The following is an 18,861-nucleotide window of genomic DNA, read 5'->3' as shown; positions in this document are numbered from 1 at the left end:
CTGGGGGTCCCATGCGCCCAGGGGTGCCCCTCGGCCCGGGGCTCCTGCTGAGCGCAGCGGCCCGTGCCGGCCTGGGGTCCCATCCGTCCCAGCGGTCCCTCTTGGCCTGGGGCTCTGGCTGTGCCTGGGGGTCCGTGCCAGCCTGGGGTCCCATCTGTCCCAGTGGTCCCTCTTGGCCTGGGGTCCCATCCATCCCAGCGGTCCGTCTTGGCCTGGGGTCCCATCCGTCCCAGGGATCCCTCTTGGCCTGGGGTCCCATCCGTCCCAGCGGTCCCTCTTGGCCTGGGGTCCCATCCGTCCCAGCAGTCCCCCTTGGCCTGGGGCTCTGGCTGTGCCCGGGGGTCCGTGCCGGCCTGGGGTCCCATCCGTCCCAGGGGTCCCTCTTGGCCTGGGGTCCCATCCATCCCAGGGGTCCCTCTTGGCCTGGGGTCCCATCCATCCCAGGGGTCCCTCTTGGCCTGGGGTCCCATCCATCCCAGGGGTCCCTCTTGGCCTGGGGTCCCATCCGTCCCAGCGGTCCCTCTTGGCCTGGGGTCCCATCCATCCCAGCGGTCCGTCTTGGCCTGGGGTCCCATCCGTCCCAGGGATCCCTCTTGGCCTGGGGTCCCATCCGTCCCAGCGGTCCCTCTTGGCCTGGGGTCCCATCCGTCCCAGCAGTCCCCCTTGGCCTGGGGCTCTGGCTGTGCCCGGGGGTCCGTGCCGGCCTGGGGTCCCATCCGTCCCAGGGGTCCCTCTTGGCCTGGGGTCCCATCCATCCCAGGGGTCCCTCTTGGCCTGGGGTCCCATCCGTCCCAGGGATCCCTCTTGGCCTGGGGTCCCATCCGTCCCAGGGATCCCTCTTGGCCTGGGGTCCCATCCATCCCAGCGGTCACCCTTGGCCTGGGGCTCTGGCTGTGCCTGGGGGTCCCATGCGCCCAGGGGTGCCCCTCGGCCCGGGGCTCCTGCTGAGCGCAGCGGCCCGTGCCGGCCTGGGGTCCCATCCGTCCCAGCGGTCCCTCTTGGCCTGGGGCTCTGGCTGTGCCTGGGGGTCCGTGCCAGCCTGGGGTCCCATCTGTCCCAGTGGTCCCTCTTGGCCTGGGGTCCCATCCATCCCAGCGGTCCGTCTTGGCCTGGGGTCCCATCCGTCCCAGGGATCCCTCTTGGCCTGGGGTCCCATCCGTCCCAGCGGTCCCTCTTGGCCTGGGGTCCCATCCGTCCCAGCAGTCCCCCTTGGCCTGGGGCTCTGGCTGTGCCCGGGGGTCCGTGCCGGCCTGGGGTCCCATCCGTCCCAGGGGTCCCTCTTGGCCTGGGGTCCCATCCATCCCAGGGGTCCCTCTTGGCCTGGGGTCCCATCCATCCCAGGGGTCCCTCTTGGCCTGGGGTCCCATCCGTCCCAGCGGTCCCTCTTGGCCTGGGGTCCCATCCATCCCAGCGGTCCGTCTTGGCCTGGGGTCCCATCCGTCCCAGGGATCCCTCTTGGCCTGGGGTCCCATCCGTCCCAGCGGTCCCTCTTGGCCTGGGGTCCCATCCGTCCCAGCAGTCCCCCTTGGCCTGGGGCTCTGGCTGTGCCCGGGGGTCCGTGCCGGCCTGGGGTCCCATCCGTCCCAGGGGTCCCTCTTGGCCTGGGGTCCCATCCATCCCAGGGGTCCCTCTTGGCCTGGGGTCCCATCCGTCCCAGGGATCCCTCTTGGCCTGGGGTCCCATCCGTCCCAGGGATCCCTCTTGGCCTGGGGTCCCATCCATCCCAGCGGTCACCCTTGGCCTGGGGCTCTGGCTGTGCCTGGGGGTCCCATGCGCCCAGGGGTGCCCCTCGGCCCGGGGCTCCTGCTGAGCGCAGCGGCCCGTGCCGGCCTGGGGTCCCATCCGTCCCAGCGGTCCCTCTTGGCCTGGGGCTCTGGCTGTGCCTGGGGGTCTGTGCCAGCCTGGGGTCCCATCTGTCCCAGTGGTCCCTCTTGGCCTGGGGTCCCATCCATCCCAGCGGTCCGTCTTGGCCTGGGGTCCCATCCGTCCCAGGGATCCCTCTTGGCCTGGGGTCCCATCCGTCCCAGCGGTCCCTCTTGGCCTGGGGTCCCATCCGTCCCAGCAGTCCCCCTTGGCCTGGGGCTCTGGCTGTGCCCGGGGGTCCGTGCCGGCCTGGGGTCCCATCCGTCCCAGGGGTCCCTCTTGGCCTGGGGTCCCATCCATCCCAGGGGTCCCTCTTGGCCTGGGGTCCCATCCATCCCAGGGGTCCCTCTTGGCCTGGGGTCCCATCCATCCCAGGGGTCCCTCTTGGCCTGGGGTCCCATCCGTCCCAGCGGTCCCTCTTGGCCTGGGGTCCCATCCATCCCAGCGGTCCGTCTTGGCCTGGGGTCCCATCCGTCCCAGGGATCCCTCTTGGCCTGGGGTCCCATCCGTCCCAGCGGTCCCTCTTGGCCTGGGGTCCCATCCGTCCCAGGGATCCCTCTTGGCCTGGGGTCCCATCCGTCCCAGCGGTCCCTCTTGGCCTGGGGCTCTGGCTGTGCCCGGAGGTCTGTGCCAGCCTGGGGTCCCATCCATCCCAGGGGTCCCTCTTGGCCTGGGGTCCCATCCGTCCCAGGGGTCCCTCTTGGCCTGGGGTCCCATCCATCCCAGGGGTCCCTCTTGGCCTGGGGTCCCATCCGTCCCAGGGGTCCCTCTTGGCCTGGGGTCCCATCCGTCCCAGGGATCCCTCTTGGCCTGGGGTCCCATCCGTCCCAGGGATCCCTCTTGGCCTGGGGTCCCATCCGTCCCAGCGGTCCCCCTTGGCCTGGGGCTCTGGCTGTGCCCGGGGGTCCCATGCGCCCGGGGGCGCCCCTCGGCCCGGGGCTCCTGCTGAGCGCAGCGGCCCGTGCCGGCCCGGCGGTCCCGCGTGCCCGGGGGTCCCGCACGGCGCGGAGCGGCGGCCGTGCCGGCGGCGGGCGGGGCGGGGCGGCGCGGCGGCCCCGGCACCCCTTGGCCCGGGGGGCGGCCCCGGGGAGCGCGGCGCGGCCGCCCCCGCAGCCGGCGGCAGGGCAGGGCAGGGCCGGCCCCGCGCGGAGCGCACGGCACGGCACGGCGCGGCACGGCACGGCGCGGCGCGGCTCGGGCCGGCGCTGACGGGCTGCCGGTGCCGCCGCCGGCTCCGGCATCACATGACCCGCCCGTCTGCGGGCGACGCGGCTCCGGGACGCGGCGCTCCCCCGGCAGAGCCGCCGCCGCCGGCGCCGCGGGAGGCGAGCGCTCCGCGGGCAGGGCGGCGGGGCTCGGCCGCGGCATGAGCCGCCGCGGCGGCCGCCGGCTCTCCGGGGGCAGCGGGCGCCGCTGATGCGGGCGCGGGGGCTGCGGCTGCTCGCCAGGGACCCGCCCGCCGGCCGCCCGGCGGGGACCATGTGAGGAGCTGGCGGTGCCCGCCAAGATGCAGAAGGGGATGCGGCTCAATGACGGGCACGTCACCTACCTGGGGCTGCTGGCGAAGAAGGACGGCGCCAGGAAGGGCTACCTGAGCAAGCGGAGCTCCGACAACACAAAATGGCACACCAAGTGGTTCGCGCTGCTGCAGAACATGCTCTTCTACTTCGAGACCGACTCCAGCTCCCGGCCCTCGGGGCTCTACCTGCTCGAGGGCTGCGTCTGCGACCGGGCGCCCTCCCCCAAGCCCTCCCTCTCGGCCAAGGACTCCCTGGAGAAGCAGGTGGGCGCGGCGGGGGCGCGGGGCCGGCGCCCCCCGGGCCCGGCGCTGGCGGAGGGGGCGATGCCCCGGGGGGCGCTGCCCCCGCGGGGGTCCCGGCCCCGGCCCCGGCCCCGGCCCCGCACGCCGCCGCCTTCCCCGGGGCTCCCGCCGCGGAGCGGACCCGCCCGGCGCCCGGGACCTGCCCCACGCCTGGCCGGGGCGCGGAACGAGCCTGGCCGGGGCCGGCGGAGCGGGGGATGCGCCCCGGGGCTGCGGTGCCGCTCCCCGGGCCGCGCTGCCAGCGCACCCCGGGGCCGCGGGTGAGTTCGTTACGGGGGTGCCGGGCTCTGCCCGGAGCCCCCCCCCCCCCCCCCGTCGCGGCTAATTAGCCGCCGGTAATTGGCGGCGGGGCTGCGGCGCGGGGCGCCCCCCGGCGGCCGCGGGCCGCGCTTTGCGCAGCAGAGCCCCACGCGTGTCCGCGGCGCGGCCCGGCCGAGGCTTCGGGGCAGTGGCCCCGGCGGGGCGTGCAGGGGCCCGGGGCTCCCGTGGGGTTGCTCCGTCCGCGCTGTGGCTCGGCCGTTCGTTCCCCATTTCCCAGCCTGTCGCAGCCCCCCCCCCGCGCACCCCCCGGGGTCTGCCGGGGTGCTGGGGGTCAAGCCCGCACCCAGCCCCGTGGGGCGGGCAGCCGGGGCGATGGGTGTGCGGTGCTGAGCGCGGGGAGGGGGGGGCGCAGGGCCTTCTTTTCACCAGGGTTTCACCCTGTTCCCGCGCCCCGCGCGTGCGGTTCCTGCGCCCATCGCAGACCCGGCTGGAGGGGCCACGCACCCCCTCCCCGGGCGGGGGGGAGATGCGGAGCCGGGGGCCCCCCACGCCGCACGCAGGGCTGGTACTTGGCTGCAGCGCTCCTCGCCAGATGCTAATGCCTGCGGGTGGAACAGCACTGGAACGGCAAAGCTGTTGCAGGGCCCTGGGAGAATCCGGGGTGCCTGGGGACCCCGCCGCAGGGACGGCAGCCCCCGACGGGCCCGGGGTGGGTTTCTCTCCCCTGGCTGCGCCTTCCCCAGGTGGGCAGGGTGGCACCGAGCAGCGTGGCGTGCAATGCTGGCAACCTCTGGCTTGTTGGTCGGGTGTCATTTGCTGGAGCTCGGGGTACGTCCGAGCGGGTAGGCAGGGAAGGGGCGAGCGTGGGCAGGAGCCCATTGCAGGTGAACGCGCCCCTCGACCGCTGCGCATGGCGTGCAGCCGCACACCCGGCTGGGCGCCCGTGTCGTGGGGGGCGCCGGGAAGCCCCTCGCAGGGAGGAGCAGGGGTGGTTTTCCAGCGCTGGCAGCCCAGGCTGGGTGCTTGCGGGAGGCAGCACGCGTTTTGGGTCCAGCTCTGCAGGTCTTGCATAATTTCTGCCTAAGCAGGCTCCCAGGGGAGCGGTGGTGAGCGCTGCCGGCAGACTGCAGGACAGGCCCCATGGGCACCCGCCTGAGGCGAGGGGCCGGCTGGAAGGAAATAACCCCCTTAATTGCCTCTGGCTAATCATGGCAGGGTCAGCACTCCAAAAAGCCCTGCCACAAGCGCAGCACCACTGCTCCGTGGCATGTCTCCTCGCTCCCGGCAGGGATCACAGGAATATTTCCCTGTTCACATCAAAACACCGTTTTTCTGCAACAGCAGTGCCTCCTCGCAGTCCTGGCCCTTGCGTTGGAGCAGCCTCCGGCGTACCGCACGGCTACAGCGGCAAGGAAGGGTCTGCACCTGCAAGGGGCTCACGCTGCTGTCCTGGTTTGTCAGCTGTGTCCCCGTAGGTAGCAGCGTAATAAATGTTGTTGCTCATTCCTGCTTTGGCTTAAATCAAACTTGCTAGCCAGGTTTAAATCAAGCTTGCTCGCCAGGTCCTGACTCCTCGTGTTTGTGCGGGAGGGATTTTCCACCAGGTAAACATGAAGGGGAGGATGTCACAGCCCCTTTCCATTTCAAAATGCGCCTGGAAGATTTATCCTCAGTGTAAATGAGGGGCTGCTGTCACGGCGCAGTGAGATCCTGCCACACCAAATATTTACCAGGCTGCTGATCTGCACCCATGTACCAAGGTTTAGCGTCTGCCTCATAATTCTGTATAATTCATTAGGACAAATTGAAATGAAAGTGCTCAAGCACTTGAATGCCCACTGCTTTGCAAACTAATTAACGGCATACCAGATGAGATAAGCAGCAGAATATTTATGGTGCAGATCTGCAGCATGGTCTGTGCAGGAGGGTGAAAGCGAGCAAATGGCACGCAAAGCCGGCAGGTCTCTGAGAGGAAGGTGCCCGAGTTCTGCAAACCAGATACGACGTTTTCTTCAAGCTCACCTGGTGCCGAGCTGTGTTCAGCATCCCTGGCTCTTCCTTTGAAAGGAAGGTGCTGAGGAAATTTCTAGCATTGCCCGTGATCACCATTAATTGTTTTCGGAGGGTATTTATCTATCCGGGTAGTTTCACCTGGAGCTATGAGGACGGTATTCCCTGCAGCAGAGGAGTTTCAGGTTTAGATTCCTTCTTCACTGGAGTAAAGCCTGAAAGGTTTCAAATTTGCCACAAAGGAGAAATTTTAAAAGGTGGGTCTTCCAAAACCCCCTCTTCTTTCAAGTCCACGTATTTTGCTTGGGCAGGGCATTTTTTGCTGGGAATGCAGTGTATTTTTAGCGTGTACGTGTGAGAATAAAGAAGCAAAGTTATTTGAAAAACTGAAACACCGAAGAGGGGATTTGGACGCCTCCGGAAAGTTACTTTTCTGTTTTTGTTACATTTTTCTGCAAATGAAATTGTCTTCAGTTTGCTTTGGAAGGTGTTTTATTGTTGGCTGGGCTTCAGGCTGTGGCCCGGAGGAAGGGGCTGCCGGCTCCGCCTGCGCTGCCCCGCTCGGTCCGGGAGGTTGGCCTTTGGGCTGCTCGGGGCGGTGGTGTCGGCGGCACGATGGGCGCGCGCCCGGCGGTGCTGGGGCGAGGTGGGGGGTGCAAACCCTCCCTTTTATTCGGCCGTGGTGCCCGGGCCATGCCGCGGTCCCCCCATGTCCCTGGTCCCCCGAGGGTGAGGATGCTGGGATGTGCTTTCATGCAGTCACGTCTCCTGCCTCTCGGTGGAAGAGAGACCCCCCGGTCCCTGCTGCGTTGCAGGGGAGGGCGGGCAGGGCGCGGGGTGCCCCGGGTGGGACTGCACGTGGTGGGGCACAGCCAAAGTGAGATCCCGGCCAGGGAGCTGAGCAGGCGCAGAGGTCCGGAGCTGATCCGTCCCCGACCTCGCGGCCGTGTGCTCAGGAGCGGGAAGGCCCCGGCGTGGGGTGAGGGCTCTCCATCGCACCTGAGTCGGGCAGCAGGAATCCCGGCTGGGTTTGCTCTGTGGATCCAGCCTTGAGGCGGATTTGCAGACCCGTACCCTGATGCCATGAGTTACTCTTAACCAGAAGCCCTCGGTGCCTCAGACGAGAGCCAACGTGATGCTGAGTCAAGTGGTAGCACTGCGCGAAGCCCTTGACTTGAAACTCAGAAGCTCTCTGGAGCTATGAGTCTTTTTTTCCCACAAAGCCTGGGCTCTCTTGTGAACACACAGCCTATGGCTGGAGATTTTCTTCCCCACCGCTGAGGCGTTTGCCAGGCATGGGTGTAACATTTATCGTCCGTGCTATCAGGCGGCAGGGGAGACTCAAGGAAGCGTTTTGTACCGTGATGCAAAGCTGAGGACGAGCGGTCGGTGGGTGGGCGCGCGTGGCTGCGGTCTCCCAGTGGGATGGGAGAAGGCTTGTGGAAACGGTTCCTACCGGCACGTCGGGAAAGGTGTTTGTCTTCCATCTCCCCGGAGTGTGTCCAGCCCCAGTCCTGCTCGTTTCCCTGCACAGCTAAGGAGGGCACGAGAAAGCCACGTCTCTTCTCAGCACCAGCAGTGCAAAGAGTAGTGGGTGCCGAGCACAAAGCGCGCCCGTCCCTGAGACACTGGAAGAGCTGGAGGGAAGCGGAGCTGGGGGATGCTTGGGTGCCTCGGGGACGCCTGCCCTCCCGGGGCGGGGGGACCTGCAGCAGCCCCAGCCAGCCCGGCAGCTGCGGCTCTCGGGGGCCGAGCCCCAGGCCCTGCCGACGGAGCCGTCCCGGGCGGCAGGAGAGCTTGGGCAGCTCTCCGGGGGTGCAGCAGCGCAGGCCATGGGATCCAGCTGTGCCTGTCCCTGCACGGGGGGTTCACCTGGACAGAGCTCCCGGTACCCTCAGAAGGGGCTGCTGTGGCTGAGCCGGGGCAAACGCAGTCTTGCTCTGCGGGTGGGACTGGGCAGGCGCCCGCTGCGAGTCCCTCCGCAGATGAGCGTGGCGATGGCCCTTCCAGAGCTGCCGGGTGTTTGCCCAGACCTTCTTCTCCAGCGTTAGAAGCCGGTGCCTTTGCCGGGCGCTGCTGTTCCAGCCCCCGTGGCAATGACGGGCGGCCTGTGACCCCCGGGACCCCCTGGCTCCTTCCGCCAGCGGCCAGGGGAGCCACAGACGATGGGTTCCCCTCCGGGGCGCCTCTGCTAAGTGCCCAGCGGCCGGGCTTATCCGGGCCACGGGCCGTGCTCTGGCTGAGTGGAGGCGGCAGCAGAGGACCCACAAGCAGCTTTGAGCGTGGTCCCGAAATGAGGCGGGCAGGAAAGGGCTCAGAGCAGCCTGCAGCTCCGGCCCCGGCGGCAGGAGGGGACAGAGCAGCTTCGCGCTGGGGTGAGTAGGGCATCCATGGACACCCTGAGCAGGGCTGCCCCGCAGCCTGGGCACCCTCTGCTCCGCTCTGGGGGTGCGGGACGATGGGGCGAGGATGCTCCCACGCAGGGTGTGGGGCGGCTGTCCGCCCGCCGGAGCCCAGCACGAAGGCAGCGCAGCAAAATCGGCAGATGCCAGTTGGTACGACGGGGCTGCCGGGAGACAGCGAGCGATCCCTGTGCCGCACGGAAATCCTGCGTTAGCCGTGCATCCAGCCGCAGCTGCGTCTGTGCAAAACATGCTTTGCATAGGAGGGTAACGCGCTTCCCGTCTTCTAGAAAAGTCTGGTTCTTCTTCAGGTATCTGTCTGAGCGTGCTGCTGCCTGATTGCCGTCTTTCTGATTATTCACATGATGCTTACTCAAAGGACAGGATAATGTAGTGTGATCTGTGTGATGATCGCGATCAAGCGATTACAGCTGAGTCTGAGCGCAGGACACCTTGCCTCTGCAGGAACTTGCTTTGTCATAGGATGAAAAACTATTCCCCGAATTCATCATATAAATCCAAATAGGGCAATTTTGTGACAACATGGCCTTCTTACAGATGTTGTGTGAACAAAGGAGCTAAAGTAATGGAAAGGATTGTTCCCCCAGCAGCACGCATGACGTGAGCTGATGGCGATGCTGGGCAGGTTGCAGCCGGGAGCTGCAGCCGAGGTTACGCTTGTCACCGTCACCAAGGGCCGGCTGCAGCCCGGGCCGCTCCGCGCTGGGCAAACCGGTGTTTGCAGGACTCCTGAACCAAGCAAGGTGCGTACAGTAAACATACTTGTCCATCAGTGGTGGTCAGGGTTTTTTAATGTCTACAAACGCTTTCCCAAAAGGCTGAGATCCTCCGTAATCGGTAGCTGCCTTTTGCACATCCTCACGAGTGCAAAGTGCGTGTCCCTGCACGGCCCCTGAGGTCGTGGATGGCGTCCAGCTGCGTTGGGGTATGGCGTGCTCAGTGGTAAATACCCGCCTGTCCCAAGCGCCAGCGCAGGCGTCAAACACCTTCCCGAGGTTTTCCAGGGCCGGAGTTAAGCTTAGCATCTATGTCGCAGGTACCTGAGCTCCAGCTCCCAAAGTCCGGAGCCGGGTGCTTGAGCAGCAGCCCGCTCTGGGGCTGTGGGAATCCTGTCAGAGAAGCTGTCGGTTGTTGGACTGTTGAGAAAAAGTGAGTTTGGGCATCCAAACTCCGAGTTGAAGTAGTGAAATAGGTACTGGAATATGTTGGTCGCCAAAGACCGGGAGTCAGTAGAGGTTGGTTTCTGATAAAGCAAAAAGGCTGAGAGCATATTCACCTGTAAAACAAAAAATCTGAAAAAGAAAATGGCATTTAAAAGTTTAAAACGACATTTTTAATATGATTTAAAAAAAAAAAATGCATGGACTGCTTCTGATTAAGAGATCTCTTGGCTTAAGCTGTTTGGCTCTTCCCATCGGCTTAATTCACCTTGAATTGCTGAGTTGGGTCTTTGCCATGACAGCTGGCCTGTTGGATTGTCCTGTTGGATTTTTATGAACTTTAGTTTAAAACTTTTTTCCTAGACTCAGGTACTTTTAGCCAGGCTTTCTGCAGTGAGCTGAACACGGCCGTAACTCAGCCTTCATGCCAGCAGCCCAGAAAGCTAAATGTGTTTACTTGCAATCTGCTTTTTTGAACACAAATCCCAATTTGTGAACCTAAACCTGAACTACTTATAAATTCGGAGATTGTAGTACTAATTTTTGCGTTTTAAATGTGATGCCAGTCCGTCCCCTTCTTTCACACATTTGCACCCAATGGATTTGGGAGATCTGTTCAAGAAGCAGGAGAGAGGAAAGAAACCTTCTCCCAGCCCAGCCCCACCAGCTCAGCACCCTCAGATGCGCTTTCTCAGCTGCACATACGCGATTTGCAGATTTCTTGAGAATATGAAGGCACAGAGTCGCTATAGCGATGGCGATATTTGTATGTAAAGTCTGGGCGAATGTCCGATATACCGGGGGTTAGGACTTTGGTATAACGCTGGTTTCTTTATCAGTTACTGTACAGAGTGATGCCAAGGCTGTATTTCCAAGCCGTGAGCGGGGGGCTGCTCACGGTGCCGGTACCGCGCAGGCATCACCGGTACCACGCACGCTCCGCAGGTACCGGTGATGCCTGCGTGGTACCGGTGATGCCTGCATGCTCATCTGCCAGCATCGCCGGATAATGCGCCAGAGAGGGGAAAAATTAATCTTTTTTTTTTTTACAAATGTTTCAGCCCAAGACTTAGGGTGGGATTCACGGGGGGTGAAGCCTCCCGCTGCAGAGGGTCCCCTGCCTGCTGCTTGCCTGGCTCCTGCGCGAAGCCCACCCGACTCGGCTGATGCTCAGCTCTAGTGCCCATGCGTGAGCATCCTTATGGTCCGTCCTGCGGCAGAGGGCACAAATTTCTGCTTCTGGGATTTTCCTTCTTATTGTCAGCAAGCAAATGAGCTGCCCCACCACCCTTCTTCTCCGTCCCAGTCCCAGGTCCTGTCTTCCCAGAGCACACGGTATGTAGGTCAGGGAAGTTAAAAGCTGCCATTGCTGGCTGTGGATTTTTAGACTCATCCATCCAGAGCATGAAAACTCTCCTCCCTTGCCCTTTATGTCAGCTGCAATAACCATCAGCTTCATGAACAGGCAGCCGCCTCGCTATCTGCATGGGCGGATGGAGGGCACACGCGTCCCCGGCGCGGCAGGGAGTGTCCCCATTGCAGAGGGATGGCGGGGGGCATCTGCCGCGGGGCGGAGAGGCCCCTGTGACGGCACAGCAAAACCGCTTTGTGTGGGAAAGGGTGACGGTCACCGCTCTTGCGCAGGCGGTGTTGCTGGGGATGTTTCCGTCTTGGTCCCCCTGCTCTCACGTCGGCCCCTTCAGCAGAGCCGGGTGCCGCCTGTGACCAGCGTGGGTCTGCATGAGAAGCGCCCAGCCGCGTCGGTCACGGCATCCAGAGCAGTCTGGCAAGTGGTTTTCGGGCTGAAAAACGCCTTGCTCCAAATTTTAAAAAATTCTGGAATGCGTTGATTTACTATTTTGGAAATAATGCGTCATTTTAAAGCTTATTCGAATTTATTTATTGTTGACTTAATAGAAGGCAAGAAGCAAAGTAAAACCCTTCAAGAGCTTAGCTGGACCAGCAGCAGTGTGTTTGCTTATGGCAGGCCCAGCTCTGCTTTGCCTTTCTCTGCCTTCACTCCGACAAACCGGAACGTTTGCTGGCTTGTCCCCGGTGCCGCGGTGTCGGTGCCTGGCGAGGCTCTCGCAGCAGCAGCCCTTTGCTCCCTCTGGACCCCGAGCTGACGCCTGGGCACTGGTCGGGTCTGTGTGGGCAGAGCGGGACGGTGCTGGCCAGCCGGGCGCTGGGGCACTGAAGCCCCGGCATGTGCGGCTCCACCGCGGGATAGGGCACGGGAGGGTTGGGCAGCTCTCACCGGGGAGCAGCGGGGGCACGGGGGGGATGCTGGTGCAGCCGCTGGTGTGGCGTGCCATGAGCCCAGCGGGGAGCCTGGCTCCCTGCGGACGTGGAGCCCTGCGGGAGCTCGCCCCTGCAGAAACACCACGTGGCAGCTTGTCGTGGCTGTGGGACACGGAGATCTGTGTCCCAGCAAGACCCCAGCGTGGGAACCCCCAAAGCACAACAGCAAATGCGCTCTCTGTAATCATCTCGTTGGCTTTTCTCGAGGATGTGGAGGATGGAGGAGCCCGAGTGTCCCAGCCACGGTGGGTGGGAACGGGTGTCAGATGGACATGGGCACGGGAGCGGGCAAAGCGCATCTTGGGGTGTGCAGGGACCCACATCTTGGGGTCACCGGGGACCTGTGTCCTGTGGTGCACAGGGACCCATGTCCCGGCGTGGCAGGGACCCACGTCTGGGGGTGTACACGCAGGAGGTTTTGCTTCTCCAGCACTGGGCATGGCAGGAGGGCAGAGCCATTGCTGTGCCAACCGTGCCAGCCCAGGGACATCAGACACGTGGGAGGACATTTCTGGGGGGACAGTCCCTGCACATTAATCAGTCCGGTAGTCTCCTTCATTAATTCCAAGTCATTTGTTGGGGTTCTGGAAGCAGAAGTAGCTCCCGAGCAGCATGTTGCTGTTGTGCTCTCCTCCCAGTAAAAATAGCCAAGCTGGTGCTGGGCACTTTTTGCAGAAAAAGCGACAGAGGGAGCGGAGTTTGGGGAGGGGGCTCAGGGGTCCTGCACTGCGGTGGGTGCCGGGCCAGGTCCCTCCCAGCTGAGCCACCCTGGAGCAGAGCCCCCGGCACACGCCGGCCGGGGCTCCCCAGGAGCAGCCGCTGGAAATGGTTTTGTGAGCTGCAGGTGCTGTGGGGTGCCTGGGGGAGCAGCCCCTGCCCGTGCAGGCGTTGCCTGGCCCTCTCCTGCCTGCGCCTCTCGAGCTGCGGATGCCCGACGCCTCTCACGACAGCACTCGGCATCCAGGTACCGGACTTTGCCAAACTACCCGCTGGAGCTGAAGTTCTCCATGCTGCGGGCTGCCTCCGGCTGGCTTACTGTCAAATGTTGGTTAAATGTTGCTGAAGCGAAAGACGTTGTTTGCCTCTGCTGAAAAACACTTGCAGCCATCTCCCTGTGAGCCTTGGTGGCTTGGGGTCTGCGGGACGGACTTGGCTCCCACCAGCTGCCGGGAGTGTGCCGTGTCTTCCCCCAGTGAAAAGCTCCGGGGGCCGGAGCAGCTTCTGAGCTCTGCGGGGCGAGTGGGTGCCAAGCGCTTGGTTTGCCGTCAGCCCGAGTTAGGGTGGGAGAGAGGAGAGGCCCCGGGGGGCTCTGCCCATCAGGGGCTTCGGTAACTGCCCGCCGTGGCATCCAGCACCCGCCCTTCCCTGCAGTGGGCAGGGCCCGGGAAAAGCCGGGACACGGTCACAGGGCTGCGGTGGGTTTTTTAACATTTCGCTTTCCGACCTGAAATGCTCCCGTGTCATTCTTTCAGGCAGAACTGCCGGGTCCCCCATGGCTTTCCTGAAATAAAACCCCTGCAGCACTGCGGACTGGTGGGGCTGCGCATCCCGCAGCGGGCGCTCAGAAGGCACCGTGGAAATGGGGGAGGCTGGAAAACACCCTGTAATGAGGGACTTAAGGAATTGCATCTGCTTAGTTTGCCAGGAATCAGAGCGAGAGGTGGTTTGAGTAAGGGGTGTCAGTGCCTCCGTGGCGGTGAGTTAATGAGGTCTTCAAAGGAGCAGAGACGGGTGTGAGAAGCAGCGAATTGGAGCTGTGGGTAGTTCGTGCTCTGCGCTGGGCAGGGCTGGCCCAGCAGCACCCACTGCCCCGGGGGAGCTGGGCGTGGGGCGATGCTGCAGGCGGGGGCTGATCCTGCGGCCCCCTGCTCTCCGCCGGGGGCAGGTCCGGCTCTGTCCCGCTGCCCGGCCGGGGCCGTGCTGCCACCGAGCCTCGGCCCCCAACACAGCGAGTGCCGCTGGAAACGCTCCCGGGCTGTCGAGTTTGATGTGTCACTGTGATAACAGAGAAGGATCATAATTTAGGCGGAGATAAAAGGTGGTGGGAGGTTTATTATTCAAAATAACTTCCTCCTTGCAAGTGCACTGCACTTCCTGGCTATTGTATGGGAATAAATCAGAGTGGCACGAGAGCTGCGGCACGTGTGCTCGCAGGAACCGGCTTTTAATTGCACATGGAGTAGCGGTTGGGACCGAACCGTCCTGGCCACAGCCCCACAGTGGCTGCTGGAGCTGCCCCCGGCCGCGGTGGGAAGCTTTTGGCCCTGCATCGTCTGGCTCCGCTGCTGACAGCGTTAAAACTGCCATTTGCAAAACCTCCAGGAGTTTCTGGGTTTAAATTAGATGAACCAGAAGCCGTCTGATGAAACACTTTTGATGCTGGTGTGTCATGAGGTGCCTCGATGGACCTGGCGGGCGAAGCAGGGGGAGAGGCAGGGTGGGCGCCTGACGCAGGTCCCTGCCCCGGTCCCTGCCGTGGCCTCTGCCACCCCTTATTTTAAAATCCGACAAGTCCCGACGCTGTGCGAGGCGCTGCTTTTCCAGAGGGCCCTGGGTAAGATCAAGGCACTCTAACCCGGCATGATGCCTGGTCCTGCCTGTGGGCGCAGGGCTCTCAGTGGGTGCGCTCGCCCGTGGGAGCACACGTGGGTGCTGCATCGTCCCCCACTTCCCCCAAAGGACCCACAGTGCTCGGGAAGGGCAGCCCCGGGCTCGCCGTCCTGTCCCCTCCCGCTGGCAGGGACCGGTTTGGGGGAGCCACAGAGGCATCTCCCTGTGTTTCTGGTCCCGTGGGGACTCTGCCGAGCTCCGGCTGTTGGCATCGGTGGAGCGTGGGGCGGTGAATGCGCACGCCACGGCGTTGGGGCAGTTTGTCCCCGCGGCACCAGGAGCTCGCGGAGGCACCGGGGATGAGAAAGGGCTTTCCCACCCCTCATGTCCCTGCGGCCAGGACACCGGGGCTGGGGAGCGAGTGCCAGGCAGTGCCCTGGCACGGCTGGTGATATTCCCGAGTCGGTGTTTCAGGGGGAGGATTTCCAGACTTGCCAATCTGACGAGCTCTTTTTAATGCTGTTTGCAAGGGAAGGGATGTAAGAGAGGTGGGCATAAAGCAGAGAGGCGTAACTACCTGCACCGTTTCAGAGACCAAAGATTTCTGGTGAATTTTCTATCAAGATGTCTTGTTGCCAATAAAAGCCTTTGGGGGTGGGAGGGAGAAGAAAAGGGGATGAGAAGCGAAGGGCTGTGGAGCTGCTGCAGTTCCAGACGTGTCCCGCAGACAGAGGCGAGCTGCCAGCCCAGCTGCCTGGAGCTCTCGCCAGCCTGGCTGCGGTGGCTTGGGGAAGGGCTGGGAGACAGACGATGGCACGTTTTACCGTGGAGAAGGCTCCGTAAGGAGAAATCAGCAATAAAAAGATACTGCACCTAAAGGACCCTGTACAGAAGTATAGGAGACGCATCTTCACCGGGTCACAGCACCAACCAGTTGCCCCCCAAAGACGAAGGAGCTTTTGCTGAAGGAGGGCTCTGGCGTGGCCCCAGGGCAGCGCGGGGTCCCCGGGCTCCCCCTTCTCCTCCTCCACAGGGCCCGGAGGGGCTGAGGAAGCTCCGAGGGTGTTTCTCAGGCTGTTGCCCAGTGAGACACGAGCCCTAGGTGGACACGGTGCTGGGTCGGGGAGCTGGGTGTCCACCCGTCCGTGCTGCCTGCACCGGCATCACCCGGGAACAGCGACCGGCTGCTCCTCGGCTGCCCTGCATCCCGGTTTCACTGAAAGCCTCCTGCATCCATCTGGAGGTCCTTAACACCCCTGGGCCTGGTTAGGGATGGGAAGGGGAGGAGAGTGAAGATGCCCGGGCAGGGGGAGGACGGGGGAGAGCTGGGAGGGGTAGGGTCGGAGATGTAGCCCTGTTTTGGGGAGGCGTGGTGAGCAGTACCCCCGGTGTTCGGCACAGGGGTGGTGATGGTGCTGGACCGGCTGGCTGTACTGGCTGAGCGCCAGCCTTGCCCTGCTGTGGCACCCCATTGCCCGTCCCTGCCTGCAGCCCGGCGTCGGGGCAGGTTCTCACGCGAGCTCCTGCCTGCGTTGCAGTGCCGGTCTGTGTTTTCATGGCGCGCCAGGGTCTGTGTTCGCAGCTGGCTGCTGCCCGCCGTCCCGGGGAGCAGGGGTGCACGCCAGGGAGCAAGCGGGTGCTGCAGGTTGGGTTTCAGGGTCTTTTTTTGCCAAGATACCTGTTAATTCAGATCCCTTGTTAAACCTAACAGAGGAGCAGATAATGTCAGGATTAGCTTTTTCTAGTGGGTTTCATTTTAGCCCAGTTATTCCGGGCGGTATCCGGCATTGCAGCGTGGTACCTGTTTCCTAGGAGACCGCAGGAAAGCACAGGAGCAGCACAAACCCCAGCCGACGCGGGCTGCCACCGCGCACAATTAGCACAAATACTGTAAATGTCAAGGGAGGCTAAATATAGTCCTGCGCCGAGTCCTGTTACACCGGTGCCCATTAGAGCCTCCCGGCTCTATTCGGCACGAGCACGTGGGACCGGGGCTCTGCCCAATGTCAAGCCCCAGGCAGCAGCGGGGCTTTGTTTTGGTGCCCGAGGGGGCTCGCTGCCTGCGCAGGCAGGGGTGCAGGCAGCCTGGTGCCGGCTGCGGCTAACCGCCCTTGCTCATCCACCCCTTTCCCGGGTGAGGGCTGTCCCCAAGGCGATTGCCACAGGCTCTCCGACCTCGGTGGCCTTAGGCTTATCCTGAAGCCCGGCGTTTGCCCAGCGGGATTTCCCCTCGGAGCGTTTCCCAGCCCCATCCTCGCCCATGGCATGGCTGCACGGCCTCACCGGCTCGGAGCAGCTTTTCCGTAAGCACCGAGGGCAGCACGTCTCAGCCGTGGTCCTGGTGTTTCAAAATGTTTTTTTAAAATGAAGTGACCTGTGGTGGACCATAAAGCGCTTTTCTAATGGCCCTGTGCCGTAACCTCCCCCTCTCTTTGCTCCCGCAGCATTACTTTACCGTTAATTTCAACCATGAGAACCAGAAGACCCTGGAGCTGAGGACCGAGGATGCCAAGGACTGCGACGAGTGGGTGGCAGCCATAGCTCACGCCAGGTATTGCCCTCCGCCAGCGCAGACCGGGGACGGGGGGTGTCGGAGGCGAAGCCGTGCCCAAGGGCGGCTGCGGGCAGGTCTGCGGGCGGGCAGCCGTCGAGCCAGGCACTGCCGGCAGGCAGAGCAGAGCACCTTTGGTCCCCAGCCCTGTGTCAGGAGCCCTTGTGCAGAGCAGGAGGCCACATTCAGCCGTGCCCGCCCCATCCCTGCGCCTGCCTGTCCCCGTCCCCATCCCTCTCCCACGCAGTGCGGCCGCCCCGGCAGGCTGGCACTGCCTGTCCCAGCCTGGTGCCAGCAGGATGCCCGGTTTGCCATCGGGTTCAAAGACCGTCGGGAAGGGTTTCCTCTGGAATAGCAAAGGTGGTGAGAAGGTTTTTTCCAGGCTCATGTTTCTGTGCCGTGGGAATGCTAGCGCAGCCCGCTTGCTTGCCGTGGGAGAGCGGTCAGGAGCCGGCACGGTGCAGCCACACGTCCGGCGAAGGAGGGTGCCGGGCTGGCAGCGAGAAGGGGGTGCAGATGAGTGTTACACGCAGGAGATTAGAGTAATATCACCTGCTGCAGCACCTTAACGAGAGCACGTGATTGTAAGAGCTTGTGCCACAAGTGTTCTCCTTGTTAAACTTTTGGGACGTGGTAGGTGAGAGAGGTTTGGCCATGGGTGTTTGTTTTCTTTTTTGTCTCCTGACGTTTCCTTAAAATTTGCGTTGTCTTTTCTGTTTGCACCCTCACGGGGAACCCGAGTCCTCTCCAAGTTGGTCAGTTCTGAGTAGCAGCATCCCAAACTGCAAGCACCATCTCCCAGTTCGTTCGCCCTGCGGGTGCCCCGAGCCAGAGGGGCGAGGGCAGCGCGTGGGCAGCCGGGCAGGAGAACCCCCCCAGCAAACCACAGCATGCAAACACCTCGTTTTGCCTGCGTGTCCCGGGGTGCATGGCGGCGGGTCCGCGGGAGCAGGGGTGCTCACGGCCGTGTCTGCCTGCAGCTACAGGAACCTGGCGACGGAGCACGAGGCGCTGATGCAGAAGTACCTCCATCTCCTGCAGATTGTGGAAACGGAGAAGACTGTTGCCAAGCAACTCCGCCAGCAGATCGAGGACGGGGAGATCGAGATCGAGCGCTTAAAGGCCGAGGTGAAGAGCCTGGTGTCGCCCCGCGGATGCGTTGCCGCTCCCTGGGGTGACCGGCGGACTGCGGGCGGGTGGGCGGGCGGCGTCGCCGTGCTGGCAGGGACCAGGGGACGTCGCAGCTGCCGTATTTACGCTTGTTTTGATGACATCAGGCTGGCCCCTTCTCTTGCAGAGAGGGGCGAGGGCATTGCCTTTGTCGGAGGTTTTTCTTGCAGGAGCCATGCGGCTGTGGCTGCGCCGCCCCGGCGCGGTGCGTCTGTGGGGCTCAGTGCGGTCCCCGGCCCCGGGATGCTGCCGTGGCAGGGGGGGTTTGCTCCAGCAATGGGTGCTGGGGAACGGGCTGGCGAGCCAGTCCCTGGGGTCCAGGAGTAGGTATTGGGGTGGGGATGGCGACTCCTTATCTTACCATTTCGCCTTCCTTATTTTCACCCTAGATACCTTGATTAGAGCCCCTCTGCGGGCTGCGTGCCTGGTGGTAACGTCTGCCAGGCGGTGCAGAGCTAGAGGAGTAACCGAAAAAGGGAAGAGGTGTCTGTGGCCTCGGGAGGGAACCTGCACCCGGTGCAAGTTGCATAAGCCGAGTACCTCAGGGAATTAACATGCATGGTACTATAAACGAAAAGGACGCTTCACTAAGAAGGGAGCGTCTCTTCCGAGAGCACAGCCCATAAGACCTGTTGCCCCTCGCTTGTCCCAGAAGCTGTCGCAGCAGTTTGCTGTTCGGTAGTTCGTGGCGTTGGGTTGTAGGAAGGGTGACATGACGCAGGTTACAGCAGACAAAGCAACGAAATGCAA

General features: G+C 63.3%; 1 protein-coding gene across 1 annotated transcript in view; it reads left to right on the top strand.

Moving 5' to 3' along the window:
* Positions 1–3,370: 3,370 nt before the first annotated feature.
* Positions 3,371–18,861, top strand: part of RASGRF1 (Ras protein specific guanine nucleotide releasing factor 1) — a 43,058-nt gene continuing 27,567 nt past the window's right edge. Inside the window, exons 1-3 of the mRNA XM_059823801.1 lie at positions 3,371–3,646; positions 16,835–16,941; positions 17,922–18,069. Coding sequence (XP_059679784.1) covers positions 3,371–3,646; positions 16,835–16,941; positions 17,922–18,069 — 531 coding nt within the window. The remainder of the gene's footprint in view (positions 3,647–16,834; positions 16,942–17,921; positions 18,070–18,861) is intronic.

Source organism: Gavia stellata, chromosome 13 (genome assembly GCF_030936135.1).
Source record: "Gavia stellata isolate bGavSte3 chromosome 13, bGavSte3.hap2, whole genome shotgun sequence".
Classification (NCBI taxonomy): Eukaryota; Metazoa; Chordata; class Aves; order Gaviiformes; family Gaviidae; genus Gavia; species Gavia stellata.
This window is presented reverse-complemented; position numbering and strand designations above follow the sequence as displayed.